The following is a 22,996-nucleotide window of genomic DNA, read 5'->3' on the forward strand; positions in this document are numbered from 1 at the left end:
CCTACTGTTTTCATACAAGCGGAACACCGCACTGTATTGGGTAGCCCACTGCCAAATTCCTACCCTCACTTACTTGTCATCACATGTCTGGTTAATTCAACATCAGCGGCCTGAGAATCAAAAGAATGCGACAGGGCAATGCCCCTAATTTCGTTTCGGAGAAGGTAAAAAAAAACACACGTTAATGCTGCACACCTTTCAACTGCAATCTTTGATAACAGATACATCGATAACAATGTTAAAAAATATTAACACAACCCTGGTACTGTCGAAATCTTCAACAACGATAACACCAAAGCCCATCGTCAGTGGACGTGATGATATAACCCTGAGTCAGTCCTTACTGCACCCTGACCCCCAAGAGTTAAAAGCAAAAATATTAGTTTTACAGTAGAAATATAAAATATTTTACATTAATACATCAATCAGAAATTTACATACATAAAAGTAGACTAAATATTATTTTAAACTTGTAGCTCGATCTTGAAGTTATTGTACAAATGGTTTCTAATTTACTGTGAAATTTACAATGGTTTCTCATATGTCGTAGGAACATTTTTAATTACATTTGTTTAGTTCTTTGTCTTCAACAGCTGCAAGTTTGCCTATTTTTTTTTCTCTCGAAATTTTGAAAATCGCTTAATAAACAACACACAATTCGGCTTTAATCTGTAATACCCTATAGTCTCTCTATATGAAACTTTAACATTATCAGGGACAATTTCCAAAACTCTATTTGCCTTCCTTTTATCGTCCCCCATACAAATTTATATTTATGGTAAAGCCGCAAAATATTTGAGATTATAACTTCATATTGTTCTTTAATTTGACAGCATGTAATCTTTTAATGTTGGATGTAAATGAGAGAATGGGTGAATGGGTAAGAGTATATGTAAGAGCGTTAGTGATCAATTCAGTAATAAATCAATTAATTTGTTTAGTCGTCAGGGCCTAGGTGGGTTTATACAAACGATAAATGTAATTTGCGTAATAAGTGTAACTTACCATATGTTCGACAGCACAAAAATCCTTTAAGGTTTTAATATTACTCAAATTTGATTATTTTGTAATAGAATAATACAGATAATTTAAATACTATACTCAAAACTATAATTTATTTTTAATCACACTTGTTTCGATACAATATCGTGGATATATAAATAATATTCCATGAAATTATCAGTCAATATATTGCCTAACGCCACATTGTTAAATTAATTATACTGTATAAACAAAGCTTAATTTATATTACGAACTAATACGATTCCATAACATCGCACGATGTGTACAATATGATAAATAAATAAGGTGTTATTAGTTAATTTAATTGTGTTTTGAAATGGACACGTTACTGCATCATTAAAGAGAATAAATCCTGTTTAACAATACTATATATCTGCTTGACTTAACACTAGGTCGAAATACGAAATATCCTGTTACCACTGTTTCAGATAACTATTTTACATAGCATTGAAACAACAGCAGTTGAAACTGATAATACCCCGCCAGGAATTCATAAGACTGTTGAAAAATATTGTTATATTTGACGTCAATAATTATTACATTCTTTATAGAATCTAAACTTGCAAAATGCTTTAATTCCTCATTGTTAAGTATCAGAATTCGTTAACGTATAAAAACATTGACGTAATATAATTTAAGGAATTGTTTCCGCGTTTATGTGGAGAGACTAATGAAGCTTCCCAGGAAGCATAGGCGGTCTCGGGGGCCGGGATTTGAACTGTAAACCTTTGAAATACGATGCATGGGTTCTGTGTCCTTGAACAACCTCACAACTACGAAGGAGGCCTGACATACAGCACTGCCTATAAATGTATTAGCTCGCGGTCTACACACACACACGTATACGACCGTCCCTTGATTACGTGCAGTGGACAATGCGAGCATTATGTATGCATGTTATGTATAGAGCAGCTACGAGGCGAGCAGGCAGGACTAAGTCTTGTATTAAGCCCAATACACTTTCCAACACACGCGATGCAATGTACGTTAATTTATTCTGGAAATCTGATTAATTTTGCTCCCCTCTTTAATTTCGAACACTTTTTCCCCCTCAGTCGTCGTTTCACGGAATGGAATTAAAAAAAAAATAAAAAAATTCGATTCAAATTAGATTAACTTTATTTTTGTGAATAGCAGCTACGCAACAAACTAATAAAAAAAAACACAATAAAATGAGATGGAATGGAACAAATGAAGATCTGTCTAACGCAGAAATCAGTTTTTATTTTACATTTTGTTTTATTGAAAATATTCTACCAAAGAGGAAGGAAAAAAATGCATTGGCAATCAATTCAAATAAAAGTGATCCAGCTTATCAGCATTCTGTATCATTTATTACACACTTCTTTGACACTTCTGAACGTCTGCAGAAGAAATATCATACCATTACTACAGAAATCAAATTATTTCATTCACCGTCGATGTTGCGCTTATGTGGAATATGGTGTTGGCAATATGATTGAATTATATCTTTATTTTAATACGTTAATTTGATTTTATAGACCCTCAACAGATAAATTTTTCCAACTATTCTAAACCTCAATCTACACATCTGTAACGCCGTCAAAGATTTCCGTACAAGATAAACAGAAGTGTCTTGCGTCAATACTATTGTAAATATGACACTGTGACGCACTCCAGATTCGTATTCGGGAGGTCCTGGGTTCGAAGTGCACACAGAAAAACCGAGTACAGTCAGGGCCAAACACCTAAATCCCAATAAACGTAAATAATAAAATAATGCATAATGTAATTTGCATAAAGACTGAATGAGAATAAAGCAGATGAGAAATGTAAATCAACACAGTTGTGGATATATTCTTATTCAAAATCGCTGGAGCCAAACGCATCGTAAGGACAATAAATGATCTCACTTGAAGGTCGGTGAGATAACGCAGTAATGCTTTTGATGACTCACGTAGGGGCGGGACTGAAAGCGTCGGCGGGTGTCGGATGAAAAATCAACCTAACCTAATCAAGGCTGTTCTTATTAGCATCTCACACAATGGCGGTGCTAGGCGGGCTGGAAAATGGATGCCTCATCAGTCAGAAGTTTAAATGATAAATATGGACCGTCTCTCAGAACAGCTGGAATTCAGAGCGGGATCCAAACCCACGAGTCTGAATAAACCGGCTACGCGGTTGCAGATTGAATTCAGCTGGCTCAGGATATCGTCCAATGGCTGGCTCTTGTACGAAAGGCAATGGGAAAGGCTCTCTTCTCTTATGTTACACCGCGCAGCCTAGTAGCCATTACCTGACGATTTACAGGAGCTCACTGCCTCCATCCTCAGACAATTCACCATCCTGATGATGGGGGCAGTAAGCTCATATTAAACGCGGGTCGGTATCTACCAGACTATACGGTGAAACTTCCCAGAAGACAAGCCATCTTCACACTCGTCGCCCTTGAGAACCTCAAATCACATCACGGTAATGGAACCTTATGTTGCATAAATTACAGGGAATCCTTTGATCGGCTAAACTATTTACCCGTTACTCAAGAACGACTATGCTCCATGGAATTGGTCCTTCCGTTTCTCTTGGCCAGACGTCTGCGATGCGATTTATCAAGAATTGGAACGAGTATAAAACGACACGCTGTAGACCACACACTCATTTAATGATAATGTGGACTCTGACGGTCACATGCCCAGCTATATTATTGCTCCTTAAATATTGAACGATCTTCCTTATAGACAAAACTTCACGGCCTCTCATCAATTTCAAAAAAGAGGAACAAAACTATGCGAGGAATTAAATAAAGGTTCATTGCCGCTTACACAAAAGCATGTCAAAGCTGTCCACAATCCAATACCACATTGGAGAACCATCTTTCATCCATGCGCAGATATTCCAAATTGTACCTTTCACTTAAAGTTTTCCCGATAAAATGTTATATGCATTTTTTTCATTTCTCCCTGCAACTTTTAACAGATTCCTGTTATTTTCGCCTTCCTGTCCAAATATTATCAAAACCCTGTTCTCAAACACTTTAAAAACAATAGCCAATCCAATTCCCAATCAGTTATGATACCGACCATATCATGTGCTAAACTTAATAACTTAAGTGTACTGAGAATAAAAATCTTCCCAATTGCAAGCGATTTGCAGTAAAAAATGACTGTACCTAAACAACTGTGTAATGTTTTTAATAAACATGTTTCCTTTATTACAAACCCTTCATTAAAAATACTCAGCAAAGCTTGTTTCTGTCAAAAGTAGTTATGGGATTTTTACCAATAATGCACTACCCTTCCTGAAAGTAATCCTAATAGTTTCTGCTCAAAATAACCTAAAATCGTTCAATTGTATTTGTTTTTTTAAAAAAATATATACACAAAAATACAAGTACCATGTGCGATTATCACAAATACAAATTACACGACTGAGCTACGTCCAAAAGGGTTTCATTCCACACAAAGTTCAAAACACACACAAAAACACATACATCACTGCTTTCTGTTTGTGGAGTTAGCCAGAATTACACGATGCAAGATATCTTTTTTCAGACATTTAAATGTTCCTTTTTTTATTCTTGGAGACAGACTCTTACCAACACTTTGCTGCAAATTAAATATTTGTCTGGATTCATACTTCAGTTCCGATATCTACAAAACCCTGACAATGAATCATACGTAAAAACTTAAAAGTTCCGAAATTCTTAACACCACTTACCAACCAGACTAGCCGTGGGGTATACTCAGGTTCTCACGGTCATGTAGAGAAGACATAAAAGAGTATCCCCGTGTCCAAAAAGCAAGAAGGCGAAAGAGAGAAATATGATAATATAGACGACTATCTACACAGCACAAGCAGAGAGCAGAATACGTTATTAGGCTGTGTAGTTTAAACAGAGACAATTGTCCAATTGAAGCAGCCTAGTTACTTTATTACGAACGGAAATAAGACCGCATATGAGGCAACTTACAAAATTAAGTTCGTATCTGTTGATGACGTAAATGATCATAAAGTATCCCCATTATTCTTCCAGAAGAATAATTTCACATCCTTAATTGAAGACGTAATTAAAATTAATTTTGTGTGTAGGCGCCTGAGCGGATGTGAGGTTATACAGCCAATGAGTGTATTTAGTTTCGTTCTACTAAAGAAATAACGCATTCTTGACATAGAAATAACAGGATATTTATTGGTCTAATACACAATTGTCAATAACTGACACAGAGACGAATGTTTCCATACAGTAAGGCCATTTAACAAATTTCAGTCTCGTACCAACGGGTATTAAAAGGAGTTAAGTTTCTTTCAACCTCAGTCAGAAACTGTTTACTGTGTGATATAATTTCGCACGACGTTGCGGTAGTTGACACTTTTCCTTTCTTCACGTGAGTGGCTGTCATTATAATTATTTATGTTTATATTCTTTTCGGTTTTAAATTAGTGGCAGTAGTCGCGATGGAACACAGAACCGTATGAATATTAAAACTGCATTCTGACTAACAAATGCATCTCAGAGGACAGTGCAGAAAAGAAATGCTTTTGACGAACCAACCTTTGCTAAAGACATCAGATTTTAGTTGCGTAGGATCGGGGGATTTTACGGCAGAGAGTAGGAAGATGGCTGTCTTCTGGGTTGTAGCGCCGGGTGATGAGCCCGACTCACCGCCCTGATAATGGAGGCAGCAACGGCCTCTGAAACGTCGGTAAACGTCTGCCGTACTACAATGTGCTACAACTTAGAAACCAACCATCTTCATTTATGTTGAAAATATTAATGTACTGGGCAGTATTATCAGGTTTATTAATTGGCAATCGACTGAAATATTGGCCGATTGATAGTCCTAGTAATTATGGTGCCTGACTTTAAAAAATATATAATATCGTGCCTGATATAAGTTCACAGTTTGTTTCAACGTCGATTGAAATGCGTTGAAAGGAATTATCTGTGCCACAGATGTTGCTGGATTCGGCCTCCTCTGGTCTCTGATAACGATGTGGAACCACTGTTTTCAGGATAAATTATCTCAATTTATTAACACTACGCCACGTGGATGAGAAAAGGGTGGGGTTGGCGATGTGTGGGAGGTGGGCGGGAGGGGGGGAGTCGTGACCGCCTGTTACCGTGTCGACTCCGCCTGCTGCCACCGACTAGGCAACCCATCACACTCCAAGTGGGTTGCGTATACGTAAGGGTAAACCACAAATATTGATCAAATTCTTTAATGACTGACTTTAGTATTTTTCCTACGAATCAAGAATTTGCTGCATTGCTGCACTGGGTTCTGTTAACAACGAAATAACAACTTTATTCACAGTATTACAACAACAGACCTCCCATAGCATATAAACAAAAGCGCGCTTTTGGACTCGATACAGAAAACAGATCGTACCATTATAATTTATTCTAACAAGACGCACATTTAGTATACTCAGACTATATATTATTATTTATGATGTTGTACATGAGATTTGGGACTGGATGTCCGTGACGATTCGTGAATAGGTGCGCGGCTATCAATTCTTGAGTATGACTCGGGTCCATGAAATTAATTGCATGCACCTCCTTGAATGTGATCGACCTATCTCAGACTTGGAGCCACCAAAATGGTTTTCAGTGCGACGTAACTAATTTGATCCATTTTACTTCGGCTTCTACACTGAAAAAACCAGTTCATGGCTAAATTTAGCAGTCGAAACGTTTTGAAATCAGACCGATTGACAGCTGAATAACTGATACCAGAATCCAATTCAGACTCCAGAGATTATGTATGACGTACACTACCTCGGAATTTTATAAATGTTTAATTAACTGTTTCTATTTTACGCACGAGATAACTCGCTTAGAATTACTGGTGTTTTGGTCTGGTTTTATTTGCTGTTTGATATTAGAAGTGATGGAAAAGTATCACACATAAAGGTGGATTTTCACAAACAAATATCAGACAAGATATTGTAGATGCGTCATATTGTGATTTATATAGTATTAAAATATATTAAAATTACTTGTAAATCGAGTACTCGATAGGGAACGTAAAATGATATTTTAATCTTTTAGTAATATTATATTTGTGATTGACGGCTAATTTTAATATATTTTAATACAAATATCAGACGTTAATATGTAAGTGCAATAACAGAACACTTCCTTAAACCCAAAAGAAGACAAATAACGTTAGTACTTTATCACATGTTATAGTTTATTCACACATTCTCACCAGCAGACTAACATTTTATTGAAAAGTGAGATTTTGTGTTGTAAAGAAAACTGACTTTGTTTCATTTTGTTATAAATATAAGTTGCACAGAGAATTATGTTTAATAGCTCGGCTGCTGCTTGGCAGAATCCTAGAAGAATTTCAACTCTTGTACAAGAGCCCCTCCTCCTTTTCATTTAAAACTGAAGCCAAGTTTTAAACGTTTACTGGTGTAATGTCGACAGAACTCTCCGGTAACAGCAGTGACCTTACAGACATTTTTTGCTTTTTATTTTGAAATTTATGGACCGTATTACAGATTACGACTCTGGAATTACTCATGGCAGGCCGCACTGAAAGGTTTTAACAAGAGACTTGCATTTAAAACGTATCACCAATAGGCCTACGTATCGCATTCCGAAATACAATACATTCCTTGTATCGGAAAGGCAATTACTAAAACGACTGTACTCCTGCTAAGAGTGCTTAAAAAAAATTGGATGTCTGGTTCAAGCAACCTCTACTTGCCCACTCTGATAGCTGTCGTGCTAACTCATGGTAGAATGAGATTTTTCCAAACATAATTTTAAGTAATACGTTCACAATACATTATGCAGATATGGAAGATAATTTTACCTTCCAACAAAACTTCAGTTACTTTTTTCATATTTCCATGTCGCTGTATTACTTAGGATGATTAATAAGCCTAAAACTGTGTAGGTTATTTTTAAATACATCAGAAAATTATAAAAAGAACAAAGTAAGGTAAAGAAAGGGAACAAAATAAAGGGGAAAAAAACAAGTAATAGAACAACAAATACAAATGCAGAAATTTAAAGTAAGCATTAACAATAATAATAGCAGCAGCAAAACTAAGTAAATACACGGTTAGAACTAACAGAAAAGAATAAACAGACGAGGCAAGAAATACAAAATGAAGGGATCAGAAGCAACAACAGAATAGGGTCTAATGCGTATACGAAACAACGAGTTAAAGAAATATTACGTACAAAGTTGCGTTTTTACAGTTTGTATATGTGAGTCCACGTTACTGACCCAAATTTCATTTACATCGGCACTTTATAGAAATAAAGAGAGAGACAGAGATAATATCTGAAAAGGGCATAAACATCGTGCTACGAATCGTGAGAGTAGCAACGCTTTTGCCGACACTGTCCTCAAAATTTCTCTCTGCACTGAAAATCAGAAGTACAAACCCGAAATTATAACTGAAGCAAGAGAGGGAAGAGAGATTTTTTGAAATGCCACGAAGACGAAGTGAGGACAGAGAAGTAAGAGGATAGAGTTGGAGGACATTTAACTGCCTTGAGGGCTCTTTAATCAAAGACTGGACCACACCACACCGCAGTCTGCCTGCTCCTTGTGTTTTGAGCTTCAGAGAGCTCCTCTCCTCCTCCTCCTCCTCCTCCTTCTTCTTCTCCTTCCTCGTTCCCCTGACCGGACACCACTTCCACTCTGCACTCCACACTTGTTTAGTTAGCTCCCTATTATGGGGCAGATTCTGTGGCAGGCAGGGGTTAACAAGCCAAGCACACACACAAACCATTGCTTTAAAGAAATCACCGAAAGTAGGGGTCGAGTGGTTGGCACTCCTGCTTCGTATTCGAGAGGCCTCTGGTTCAAATCTCGGTCCGGAGACCGGATGTCGTGATTGAGGTTGTTCGTGTATTTACTCACTCCGTCCAGCCAAGTTCTGGGACAGTGTCGTAAATTAGGCCAGGATGCTTCCTTCCATATATTTTCCAATTCATTAATCATCACATCATTCGACGCTACAGGCCTACAGTCTGATAGTGCCTTCAAACAAAAAAAGAAATTAATCTGAGGACTTCAATGGTGAGGGCTAACTGCCTTCCATCCAATGGAAGGCAGGGTTCATTCCTTGGAGGTAAAGCGGCCAGGGTGTGGTATTACCCATTTACCACCAAACAATACAAAGATATAGAATGCGTGGATCTGTATATCCACTCCCCATACGTCTAATGTAGTATTGCTTAGTTAAGTACTATAGAAACTTTAGACTAAACATTATAAATCATGAATTTTCTTCAATTTATAATTTTCAACTCTCTCTTTCAGAGTCCAAATATTCTATTTACCACTTTTTTCAAATATATTATTTCTTGCTCTCTGAGTAAGAAACATGGTTCACAGTCGTACAGAATAGCAGGTAAAATTCACAACAAATTAATAACGACAGACGTGAAATGAATGATATAATTATTAAAATTTTTACGGTTGTAAGGTAACAGACTATAATCACGGCTGTCACGCCGTGTAGTCTCGTCGGTAGATACCGACGTTTCGGGGAAACCTAACACCTCCAGCAAAAGTAGTTCTTCATTTAAATATTTATGATTTCTCTTTGTTACTGTACTTCTCAAGGGCCTGAACAAAGCAAACACCAAAAGCATGATGTGCCACCCCTGAAAATAGCAGTTCACCCCCACCCACCCACGTCCCTCATACACACACCCACACACACAGGAAACATAGACAGTAGCAGTAGGGCAGACTGTGAATATACTAGAAACCAAGATGCAAGACAGCGTGAAATTACATGTGCGGGCAGAACATTGGAAAGGGATAGTTGCAGGCTAGTGGTCATGGCTCTCCCTTCTACTGTGAATCTCCCAAAGGACATCTTTCCCCATTCCCCTTTGACCTCCTCTTCATCTCCCTGACCCTCTCCACCCTTCTCGCCCCTACAAGTCCGATCTCACTCTGTGTCTTGATGTACGACTGTTTGCAGACCACTAACTTAAGGAGAATACATTATACAGTCTTGTATCCACACAATACACTGTACACTATTTGGAAGTCAGTAATGATTTCTGCCAAATGCATCGCACAGAAAATGTCGTATATAGTCACTGTCTGAAAATTAATGGCACACCAGTGTTTCTCAACATTCTATATTCGCCCGCACACCACAGTAAATCGTAATGTCTCAGGGCAAAAAATTATATGTTCTGAATACATACATATTTGTACGTATTTATGCGTATCATACGTTATTCTTTTCATGCACCGTCGCGTTGTGCATGCAAGTTATTTATGCAATATATAGGCCTTCTGTATTTCATAGATGAATCCGATGCTTATACCATTAACGACATTCTTGAAGCTAGTCATCCCATCTCATATGTAAGTGATTATTCTCACGTGTCTGCATAGAAGTTAGTTTTTGACAAGCACTGACTCCACTCTGACGAATTTTAAGTGCGGGAATAATCATCATCATTACAAAATTATGAAAACATTACGTTTTTACCACTAGTAATACGAGTTGCAGGGATGAAGAATTTTTCTCTTGGAGTAACTGTGTTGAACGCAATTCATCCCAATGAATAAGAGAGAGAGAGAAGAGAGAAAGTAGAGGGACATACACGACAAAGACTGCATTTAACGGGATAAATGATAAATTTTCGGCTAAGAAGGTTTCCAGACAGTGCCAGGTCGTCCTTGTGATGAAAGTAATTTGAAGGGAGTGCATGCCTTCAGTAGAAGAAAACGTCCAGCGATGATAAGTAGAACAAAGAAGAGAGGTTCAGCAGGGTCTTCTGTGCTCGATCGGAGGTTCTTACATCAAAGAAAACAAAGATTATTCCCATCATAGAGATCAATTACCGGTTAATGCTGTTTTGGAAAATAATTACTATTTATTATGAGAATCACTAGAAACTCGAATAACAATAAAAAAACACTGTGGTAAAAATGCAGAACTGCTGTTCGTTAAGGTAGGTGGTACTTTCAGTTATCGCTGGATTTAAAATTGTTATAATAACTGCGTACGTTTGCCTTAAACCCATCAATTAAAATTACAAAGTCTGTCTGTCACCCAGTCCCACATTATCTGTGGACATGACGGTCCTGTATTTGGCCTCACGGGTATCGCCCGTCTATTATAATTAATATCCAAGAGTAAGATATTCATACGTGAATTGTATTAACGTAGACCTCTGTTCAACTGTTTGTCCACTGGGTTACATGTTTGTGAAATTAGACTCTACTCTAAGGCGCAGACACGTCTACTGCACCAATAAGTGTTACACTCAAACAAAGCGTTCAGAAACTGAAGTTCCGAAAGATGCATTAATCGGGCTAATAAATTTAATTTAATTTAATAGTTTCATTGAACGTTAGGTGCCATATATTTTATTACGAAAGGCTACAGATATCCATGAAATCAGACACATCTCTGTTTGTTACTGCACTATAAAGTTCAATATTTTGCATCGTTATTCTGTATGGGTGTGAAACCTGGTACCGACCTAACGAAAGAACATAGACTCAGGGCGAGAACAAAGTGCTGAGGGGTATACTTGGTCTTGGCCAAAGAAAGAGAAGAACCAGAATTTAAAAAAAAAGGCTAAGGAATAAACGGAGTACGAGGTCCTCATTATAATCTACACTGCCTGATCCATATTAAATATAATATATATTATATTTAATTAAATGTGCTGTCAATTTAATAGCAACGAAACCGTCAAAATTGCAGAAGACAGAAGTGGATTATGCTAGCGATCTTCCGTACAATCCATTCCGAACAAAGGGCAATGTCCAATATAATCGCGTCACAATCGATCAGTCATTGTCATAGCCTTCAGAGGCTAATGAGAAGCCTGTCAGAGGCACATCCCGCATGACCTGACAAAGCATCAAACCCACGCTACTCAATTAAGCAATGTGAAGCTCAAGCAAGTAGCCATGAACAATAAGAGATATTTCTTGCCCCTATCGACAACAACAACCTATTAGCTATCCACTATAACTAACTCCCTGGCAGTAAAATCAGATGGTTCAATAATTGATGATACCAAAGCGAATTATTTGAAAGAACTCCTGAGCCGGTTTCATCCACCTGTCTTCCTCTACGATTCGTCTTAATATTACCCTCCCATCCCCTTTCTGATCATCCAAATTATCGCTTTCTAAGAAGTTAATTTCAAAATTTTAATTTCTCTACTGAGTATTACATGCCCCGTCGATATAATTCTTCTTCATACAATCTCAAGTATGAGCCGGGATAGCTCAGTCAGTATAGTGACTAGCTACGGGCTGGACGACCGGGGTTCGATCCCCGACGGGGGCAGAGGATTTTCCCTCTAGCCTCTGCGTCCAGACCGGCTCTGGGGCCCACCCAGCCTCCTCTACAATGGGTACCGGGGTCCTTTCCCGGGGGTAAAGCCGGCCGGGGCGTGATGCTGACCACTCACCCCCATCTAGTGCCGAGGTCAAGGAAGAGAGGAGCTATACCTCCACTCACCCCAAACGCCTACATGGCGTGTAGTGGGACAAACTTTACTTTACAATCTCAAGCAGTTTTGCAGATAACGATAACTGAATCTGACAACTCGCAAATTAGATAGAAAGTTAACCTCCATTTTCCCATACACCCTGTTGGCTCTCATACACACACACACACTAATAACATCAAGACATTACTTAAACGGGTTTAAGAGAAGAGATGAAAATGTGTCCGGGTTGTATCTGATGGCTGGCGTTGTCATTAGCGCTCTATACTACAAGATTCTTAGATATGTATACATATAGTACTCACATATTTTTTTCAAATTTACCACATTTCACGTTCAACTTGAATTACAGGAATTTTCACTCTCCACTACAACAAAATCATCATCATCACCAATATCACCTAGAGTACAACTGACATTGTGCAGAACAGACATAAAGTAAATGCAGCAGTCAGGCCGATTATTTGCACTTCTGAGTTACGAATGTACGCACGTAACTGTTTAAAGAACGAGGGCACAAACGGAACCCTTCTGGACGCTGTGAGCAGACAGCTTTTCTAGCCACTGAAGGGGATAATACACACTGCACTACGGGTCAAATATTAAATGTATTTTCCTCCAGCAGTGTTTGCACCGTGTTAGAGCGAGCTTCTCTCCAGCAAGAGAAAGCAAGTTAACTGTCGCATTTCTCAGGGGTGGGTACCGTGGTAACAAAATGCCAGACCTGCTTCAATAACCAGTATCACTTCATTTTGTTATATTTAGTATTTCGTATGATTCTCAGAATAAACAGCGACTACTTCCTTAAACAGCTTTAACTAGTTGATCTTTGTAATGGTGAAGTGTTTTCTTTGCGGTACGGGCTAACTTCATATGAACCAGCAACTTTATTACGGTGTACTGAAACGAGTGCTGTCTTTAAATAAATAATACGTAGGTATTTTCTGTCCGTCCTAACGTGTCATATCTTAGAACTATTCGGTCAGGATCTCCTATATTGGGAAATATTTTCTTATTTGTGCCAAAAAAGGGTGTTCGGACTCCATGAAGGACATCAAATCATCATGATGCCTGCACCGTCTAAGAATAACTCACGGTCAAGATATTTTAAAAGCATCGAAATAAGTTATGGAGTCTTTAATAAACAAGTAAACTACTTCTGACTGGAATTAACTTTACAAATACATACAAATATATACTAACTTCTGTAGCACACGCGTTAATGATCTATCGTAATAATTTAATTCAATTCTTTATTATTAGTGTGCTGTATCAACAGCCTGAAGGCCAATTTCAGATACAGCACAAGAACACAATAAAAACATAAAAGGTAAAACAAGCATAATAATAATAATAAAAATAATGCAAAAAATTATCTAAATTGGGACATCTATGTCATTCTGTCAGATGAAGCTCCCGTAATCCATTACATATATCTCCACTCTTTCAATAATCGATTTTTATATCAAACACGATCACTTGCATTTCCAGCAGAAAGCCAATTAAACTAAAAAAAAAATGAAATCACATTACCGTCATTACATGCTGCCATTCTTCGAAATAATAACAAAAGGCAATTGTACATTAAACAATTTTATAAATTAATATTTCAGGAATACAAGACGAATAGTCATATTTATGCAAAAAAGAGCGGGCAGACAGACAACCCACACAATTTTTATTACATGGATTAAAGTCAATGTATATACAGGTAATCGCAATAGACTAGAAATAGAAGATTCGAAGTGGATCCCTCAATAATATATATCTATAGCATTACCGTTACACAGTCCTGCTTGCTCAGAACAGAAGAATAAAGAAAGACGAAAAATTCGCGTTTTTCTTGTGTCCATCTGCTTCCTCAAGCGCGCTTGACAATAAAACGAAGACGCTTGTCAGCTTCCCTGTGCCTTTGGTCGAATTTCTTTGCATGTACGCATGGATCAGGCAAGTTGTACAAAATATTTTAAGACGAAAATTCTTTACTGGGATTTACTAAAACTATCCGAATTAGAGAGAAACATATGCGTCTTAAAAATCCGACAGAACTTGTTTTTTTTTAATATGACTTTCGCAGGAATCAAAAAGTGCATCAGACAGCAACATTAACAATTAAATTAACATTTCATTTTAAACGTATTGTGGATCTCTGTGCTGGTGTGTATTGCCGCCATCAAATTGCCATCAACTGATTACTTTTTAATCTCTCGCAGTTCAATGAGATCAAATGTGTATGATTTTACTACAGACGAGACCTTCGCTTTCCGTAGAATTGATAAGTACGAGACTACACAGTCTTATAAAATCAATTCGTCGCCATATTCCGTCCAAAAAAAATAAATAAATAAGCACCTCCTAGGCCTACTATTATCATGTAGGCCGCACTCTTCAATCGGAAATCTTTATATTCTCTAAGTCGAATTTAAACCAATCAATGAGATTTCAATAACAGTCTCAATTATGATATGATCCAAACAATAATTTATCTAATAAAATTCGACTTTCATGCATAACAACCACGAGTCCACGAATAAGAGAACTGTTTTCGTTCGTGCAAACACGCAATAACAAAACAGTAACTGATGTTATTCTGTAACACGTATCAATACGACAGGACAAAATGTACCTACGTATTTATAGCAAGGTCACGTTACTTTATGGCTATCGTGCAAGTTTGTAACAAATGGCATTTAAAAGAACTGTTTATATTTAAAAAAAACTAAAACGCACGGAATTATAAACTTTTAAGTTCATAACAATTACTCGCAGGACAGTGCGGATATACAGGGAGCTTCGTAAGTTTGTTGATACATGTAGACTTTATAGAAAGTCTTAAGGGCGACTTTCATGCACTTCGGAGGAATGAGGGCAGTCTAGGGAGCTAAGTGGACTGTATACATTATCAGCGGTGTATAAAAACATTAATGGAAACTAAAGAGACGGTCATTTAATATTTCTTTCCCCATTCTTATTTCTTAAGCACAACCTGCATATAAAATATAAGACGCTGAGGAATAATGGCAGTGGAATAAACCGACAGGGGTATCGAACCCTGGCTGCTCACTTTGCTAAGCTGTCTTCACCAGTCAGACAATTTTCATTTTCATGTCGGCGTGGACACTGAATTAAAGATAACTGGAATAAAAATACTTTGATATCAAATCTATTCGAGGTTAAGCATAACATCTGGTAAAGGAAATGGAGAACTAATTTTTATTTTCAAATTGTAACGAAATGTGTGCAGAATAGTACTTGAAAACGTCAGATTTAAAGCTAGAACCAATTACAACATATCGTTTTATATTCTTATATGGATAATTATATTTCGACATTGGAAATGGGAAACTGAAATTTACTTAGCAAGTATCAATTATTATTCTGTGGTGCTTCCACAAAATATGTTAATTTATTTTGATGTGGTAAAGTAAAACAAGCCTACACATCATTTCTTCTCAATCCCAACTGCAAGAAATAATTATTAATCACTGTAACATAATTATAGGTTTAACAAATCGTGTTAGCCACATAACCTTACCTGCCACACCACACTGTTAATTACTAAGTACAAATAAAAATGTTCTACACGTATGGACTTACGCAACGATTCGTTGTTATAGTCTGAATTTAAAAACATAAATTTAACATTATTATCTGCAAGTCGTTCGTTTCAACATTTATTCTGATCACCTAATTGCATACGGATTTTCCTTTTTTTAATTCACTGCATTACCTCCTTGATTTCCCGCATGCATCGGTAAATCAACGTTATTTGCTTACAGAACGGAACGGCACACCATAACAGCAAGTCCCTTATAAAATAAAAAAGTATATAAATATAAGTTCAAAAATGAAAATATTTTATTTTTAATTTAACATCATAATATTTTTTCATCAGGATAGCTTACTTTATGCAGAGAAATAAGTTAATTACGCGGATAGTTAAGTGGATAATTAGATAATTTCACGACATAAGGGTTAGTTTTCTGATTTAAGAATATCAGTAGCTAAAATAACCCAACATTTTAGGTATAACATATTTTTAAATTACATATATTTATTTATATATTCCATAACAGTAGATAATACCTGAACTGATTGCATTAAAGACATAAAATCAGCTTATCAAGAATGCAGGAAAATTAATATGAAACCAGTATAAAGTCCGAATGTGATAAAAAAGAGGGGTAACTATTTTACGATCTAATAGTTAGCAGGAATTAAACTTCAAGACGTCTTATGTTAACCCAAAACGAAACTAAGCACTGGAGGTCCTCACACAAAGTTATAAAGTAAGGCTAATTTTACAATACATAAACCAAAGCGGATGGTCAATGCAAACTTTATAATCGCTTGTACAAACAGCACGAGAAACCCCGTCCTGTACTGTGAATGTCATGTATAAATACAGATAATCCCTTACGGAGTAAATTATGAAATGAGTCAATTTTCACTAATTTGCTAAGTACACGAGAACATACACTTCCATTGTTTTATACGAAAAGGGGACACGCTTTAGGAATCTGGAATGGAGATTTAGGAGAAAACTGAGTTTAGAACCAAAAATTATTTTCCCAAAAGGAAATTGCTCAGAAGACTGTCCAAGGAAGCAGTGATAAAAACAAATAATGGACCCGGTGTGTGTTTTTATTACTGCTGCTTCACACACAAACGTTTTGTCTACGCTGGTTATGTTAATTTAGTGAGTAAATATATTAAAGGCTATAAAAAATACACAGAACCTAATGCGAGATATGGGGTTCTCAGGGCAGTAAAGATGTATATGTTGGGTTGCTAGGTGGACGTATTGATATATTTCAACTTCCCGTGGAATACATTCCATCCCCAAAGATGGAGGTAGTATGTTCACCCGAAACGCTTATATCAACCTGTAAGTTTACATCGCGTTATATCCCCAAAAAACCCACCACAGAAACTAACAGACGATAGCAAGAACATAGCTAATAATTAACTTTGAGGAAACTAAGTACGTGTTCATTTGACATCACCGGAATGAATGGTAAAATCACGATAATATAACCAATAAACGTTCTAAAAATATGGCAAAGTTAAAATACTTTGAAATAACACTGACAAGTTAAAACAACATTGGAGGCACTTTTCGAGATAAATTAGGGAGATACTTGCTACCAAGCATTCCGTTCTGAATCTTTTAACGTTACATCTCTCATCCAGGAACACATAAATCTATACTATTGTAATGGGTGTCAAACTTAGTCTCTTACTTTAAAAGAGGAGGCGTGTAATGGCATGTTGTTCAAATCGAGGTTCATTAATTCTGTCAACTGTTTTAAAAGTTAAAGCGTGGAGAGAGGCGCTCGAACAAATGACGGACAGGCTCAAACCACAAGTCAAAGTGTCGTCTAAGAGTTTTTAAAATGGATAGCAATATTAAACGTGGAGAATAATACGAATGTTCACAAATTGTGAGATAGCATCTACCTTTGCTCGGAGACCAGCCAAATGTCCGGTGAGAGACAAAGCCCCTAAGGGCCTGATGAGGGTGGTGACAGATAAGTACGGAGAAAGGTGGAGTGATAATCACCAGGGGTAAACTGCCCAACATGAATCTCACTTAAAGTCACCCGGGGGTCTGTGCTGTGAGAAACCAGCGTCTAGCCGCCTGGGATATACATAGCTCGGCCTGTGGTCGTTAAACATAAGTGCGCCAGCAAGTGTGGAAAAGTTGATGAACAAGTACAGGTTCAAGAGCGAATGCGTCATCGAGTACGCCAACTCACCTCAGATTTCAGGTTGAGCGGCGCGTCTGGGTCCCTCTTTATCGCTGCCCCAGAAGAGGCAGTGGCAGGAGAGGTGGCTGTTGCCAACATTACGTCGCCGCTGTCCTCCTCTTGGCCTCCCTCGGCCATGTCAGCCTCACATCCTGACTCGTCTGAAACAGGGAACGTAACTCGTGATATCGGCAAAGGGCATCCATCCAGTCGCATCGGAGTCTGACACGTCACTGCGACCTTTACAGGAATCCTTGTGAACGTTAATGGAGAGGTCCGGAAGAATCAGGTTCGAATCTCGACCAGCCTATCCTGACATAAGATGTTCACGGTTTTACTCATCACAAGAATTCCAAGTTTAGACCAGAAGTAATTATCAAGTACATACGCAGTTTCATAAAAGCTGATCTCACATACATGCAATTAACATAAAAAGAATAAACTGATTGGGTACCTTGGGTTTGTAATACAGACATACGATAAAAGAAAGAAACAAATTATCTAATGCCTGTTTGTGCGTGCGTTTCTTAATTCATTTCATTAAAACTGACGTCTGTTCTTATTACCCATCATATAAATCACGTCACAGACCCCCAAAGCAGCAAAATGTTTTATTAAAATGCAAGAAGAAATAGAAAGGTGAGTGGGTGGAGTTGCACAGCAGGAAACAACAGTCGGCCTCAGAACCAGAGTGAACTAACCAATAATTAGCTGGATTTCTCTCGTCAGAAGTTCACAGTCACCAACGCTTGTCAAGAAACGAAACATTTAACCCGACAATTGTTTGTATCTTGAGCAGCTGAACCAAGGCCACACACAGCTCCAACACGCTATTTCTTTAACATCCATTTTAATATTGTACTCAAATCAATAAATACTTCTCGCAAGCGCTTTTACCGCAGAAAATTTCAGATTAACATTTACGGTAATTTCTCACCTCCCACGCTCATGTTACACACACTGACTTAATCGTCCTGGATAACATCAGTTGAGTAGCCCTTACATACTGTAACTTAAACTGAAATTTTATGTCAACTAACAAATTATTTCACTCAATGACAGAGAGCCATTCAAACGGGCGTCAATCATTATTAACATATCGATTAATCAATGCACGCTTTAACTTTAATTCTAGTTAAGGTATTAAACTGGTAGCTGTCGAATAATTTAGGCCGCACGCACAGCGCCTGTTCCTGACACCAAAATATTAAGGCGTATGGGGGGGAAGTAACTAGGCCTGAAGCTCCGTGCATTCGTAACTTCGGCGTTGTATGGAGGTAGGTGGTCACTTCTCAGGTCCCAAGTCTCTCTCTTCGACTTTAAAGGGTTTAATCATTTTACGATTTACAGGTGTACGAAGGATCGTAAAATGTTGAAGGATGTGCGGGCCTGTTAAGGAAGAAGGGTAAAAGGTGTGGCCTATCGCCACAGCGTATTAGCACAACAGAGTTGCAGTCAATGACCTAAGAGAAGCAGATGAAACACAATGCATTCAGAAACATATCCGGGGAGAATTTACTAGTATCAATCTTGGTGGAAGGCCTGCTTGGCGAATCATGGTTCAAACATAATCTGATATGCTGTGGGTTCCTGAAAAGCCACACGCACATAAACGTGAACTGTTACAACGTCCGAAGTATCTAATAATTTATAACTAACAATATATATAAAACCAGCTTAAGAAATTGTGTTATGGAAAATTAAATTTTAATACAATTCATATTTCACGAGCGTGCGTCAGGCGGAGCATAAGGAAAATTAGATACACGTGATGTATGAACGTTGTATGATAATAGACTTACTTTAATTATCAATAAATATTCTTTATACTCCCAAACTACAGCCAAAATTTAATTCTTTTATCGCGTGACTCTTTGGAAGTAGAACTCTGTCTAATATCGCTAATGATAAGGGTCGCAACCGGACACTATCCTGAGTTAGTTTCGCGACCTCCCGTCTTGAAATCCTACTTAATGTTATCCTCTCATCGGCGGTTCTTCTAGGATTGTTCCATACCAAAATTCAGTATGCACTCCTTGTCCCTCCCATCCGGAATATACGCCTCCTTTATCTCGATAATCTTAATAATATCTGATAATCGATATTCAATCCGTATTTATTAGTTATGCAGCATCCTATGGTACACACCTCTTCATCAATTTCATTTCAAATACGTTTCAGTCAAACTAATTCTGAAACTATAAATCCTTTAGACCAATGGTTCCCAAACTGCTTTCCCGGACCACTTTAAACTTCCTGAGGGTGTTGGAGGACCACTTAAAATGACTTGTCTGCCTCTTGTTGAACAGTATAATACGCCGTGCTTTCGACGCTAAAGACGGAAGTAAAGTAGTTTGTACTGTACTTAGTTTAATAAACAAGCATCCTGGCAATTATCTATATATATATATATATATATATATATTTATTGATTATTGGCTCGTAACTCATCTGCAATCCAAGTTGTTCTTCATATCACATGAATAAAGCTCACGGACCACACTTTGCAAATCTGTGTTTAATTTTGTTAACACTTTGAAGTTCAACCGAAGCCAAATGAGAGAGATGAGAAAGTGGAGGTAGAATGATGAGAAAGACAGCATTTAACGAGATAAACACAGTCGTCTAAGCAGTATTTAAGAATTCAGTCCGTACCACAAAGAAAACTTAATATTGACGTGCATAATTCTTGGCAGCGGTTTCATTTCCCGTACAGTAAAGAAATGTAATGTTTCAGCCATAAATCGGTGTTTTTATGACAAAGTTTACATTTATTAGGCCCTATGATTCTATGATCTAAAAATAATTCTGCCAGTTCCAAACTATACATAGAGAATTTCATATATGCGAAAAGAACGAGAATAACTTCCATTAGGAGAAATCTAAATATTTTCTGAAACACCCTGTAGTTTTTAACCGCTGCCAATTCATCATCATTTAAAAGAAAAAAGTCCTCAATGTAATGAACTTATTGCCTGTATATCATAACTCATAATAGAAGGAAAAAGAATTATATCTTTCTTCCCGCCTCTACAGAATAAGAAATAATAAACATTTACAACGAGATTAGTAAGACAGAGATGAAATGCGTTGTTATGTACTATCCATTATAATTCAGAGCGTAGGTAGTTCTCTTTTCAAACCTGACAGGCTATATGATCATTTGGAGCCACGAAGCATTCGATCGTGTTACTCTCAACCAAACCGCAGCGCCATGTGGAAACAAAACACAATCATTACTGGCTTTCAGTTCCACGACATACAAGGACTAAATTTCCATTTTTATTATTGAAAACGTATTTCGTTAATTAATTACTGTCATAAATGCTGAATTAGATGTTTTGTATACGAGTCGTTTCCATGGAAAGATAAAAAAAACCTTTGCCTTACACGAAACAACAAAGGTAAAAGAAAGGATTTCATTAAATGACGTTAGTTCATAGCCTAACTTCCCTTCTTCGGAATTGTAATCTCACGGTGTGCGTGTGTCAGCTGTTCACAAAACTTTTCAAACAAGTTAAGTGATTTTCATTAAAATTGGTACGGACGTCATGCCCCCTGGAAACCACTCGACCTTTGTAATTTTTAATTTATATCATCAATAATGCCAACATGGTTACCACGCGAATATTTGCGGTCGGAACAACACTCGCTGCGCGCATTAAATATACCTCGGGCATCAGCCATCAAACGATTTTTACGTGAAATAAAAGGCAGGCGTTATTGTTCTGAATTCTTAAATCTGTCGATTATAAACATTCAACTAATAACAAAATCACTCAATTGTTCATTTGCTGGCTATCCTGGAACGCTGGAATTCTTAATTAATAAATGAAATGCTCTATTCACCTAATCCACTCAATGGATCATTGCGTGTGTCCACATCGAGTTATGAAAATCACCAGATAAAATCTCGCAAACCCAACCTTCACTGAAATGATCAGTAACTTACTCGTACTAGACACAGGAGCGTATTTTCCGCTGCTCTTAAAACGAAAATGTCAGCTGATGATAAATCAACTGAAGGTCATCGACATTTGTGACATTAATTATACATATTTTATTAATAACAAAACCATACATTGCTTATTTATTGACTTAGGTAGAACGATGGTACTTAAACTATCAGTCGTATCTCTTCTTCTTCTTTGATCTGCTTTCCCCCCCCCTTTATTTCAGTTCTTTCTTTGTTCTCTGTCCTTCACTTTCCAACTGCCTGGCCACTTACACACATGAGAATCTGATTACTGTTTCAATCTTACAATATGAATTTCACCGCCCCAACGCCCGTTGAAGCTGTCATTACCCTGTGACAATACTCGATCAATCACAAAACAAATAAAAACTAAGCCCGTGTAAAATCCCAGTACAATGAAAGTAGTTCATAATAAAAATATAAATGATTCGTTTGTTGTTGAATGCCCATAACCTTTAGATTGCCTCGTTTCTACTACGATTTCTTCAAACAGAAAAACTATATAATTCTGACATATAAAACTGCTTGCATTAAAACCCAATATACCAATTAGTTAAGGATATATGACTGTTATTTACGGTTCGTTCGGCTAAGTATATGATTACCGCTTTTGCTCAGCTCTGAACAGATCACGACGAGTGGGCTAATAATCGTGTACAGCTGCTTTCTAGTGCAACACCATGAAAATCACTACCTGTCAAAAAAAAAAAAAACCTCATTTCAAATTCTCGAGCTGAACATAATTAGCTGTTTCCAAAGCAAACCATTTAAAATTAGTTACAATTTCTTTTTCCTACCATTGCCACATATCTG

The 22,996-nt window shown here is 37.3% G+C and overlaps 1 protein-coding gene across 7 annotated transcripts in view; it reads right to left on the reverse strand.

Moving 5' to 3' along the window:
* pdm3 (POU-domain protein pdm3) overlaps nucleotides 1-22,996 on the reverse strand; it is a 206,546-nt gene that overhangs the window by 95,516 nt on the left and 88,034 nt on the right. For all 7 annotated transcript variants that reach the window (XM_087356298.1, XM_087356302.1, XM_087356297.1 and 4 more), the window contains one exon: nucleotides 18,217-18,368. In XM_087356298.1, coding sequence (XP_087212424.1) covers nucleotides 18,217-18,368 — 152 coding nt within the window. The remainder of the gene's footprint in view (nucleotides 1-18,216; nucleotides 18,369-22,996) is intronic.

This window comes from Zootermopsis nevadensis, unplaced genomic scaffold (assembly GCF_977971745.1).
Source record: "Zootermopsis nevadensis isolate Lab colony 2312 unplaced genomic scaffold, Znev_1.0 Znev_ptg000027l, whole genome shotgun sequence".
Lineage (NCBI taxonomy): Eukaryota > Metazoa > Arthropoda > Insecta > Blattodea > Termopsidae > Zootermopsis > Zootermopsis nevadensis.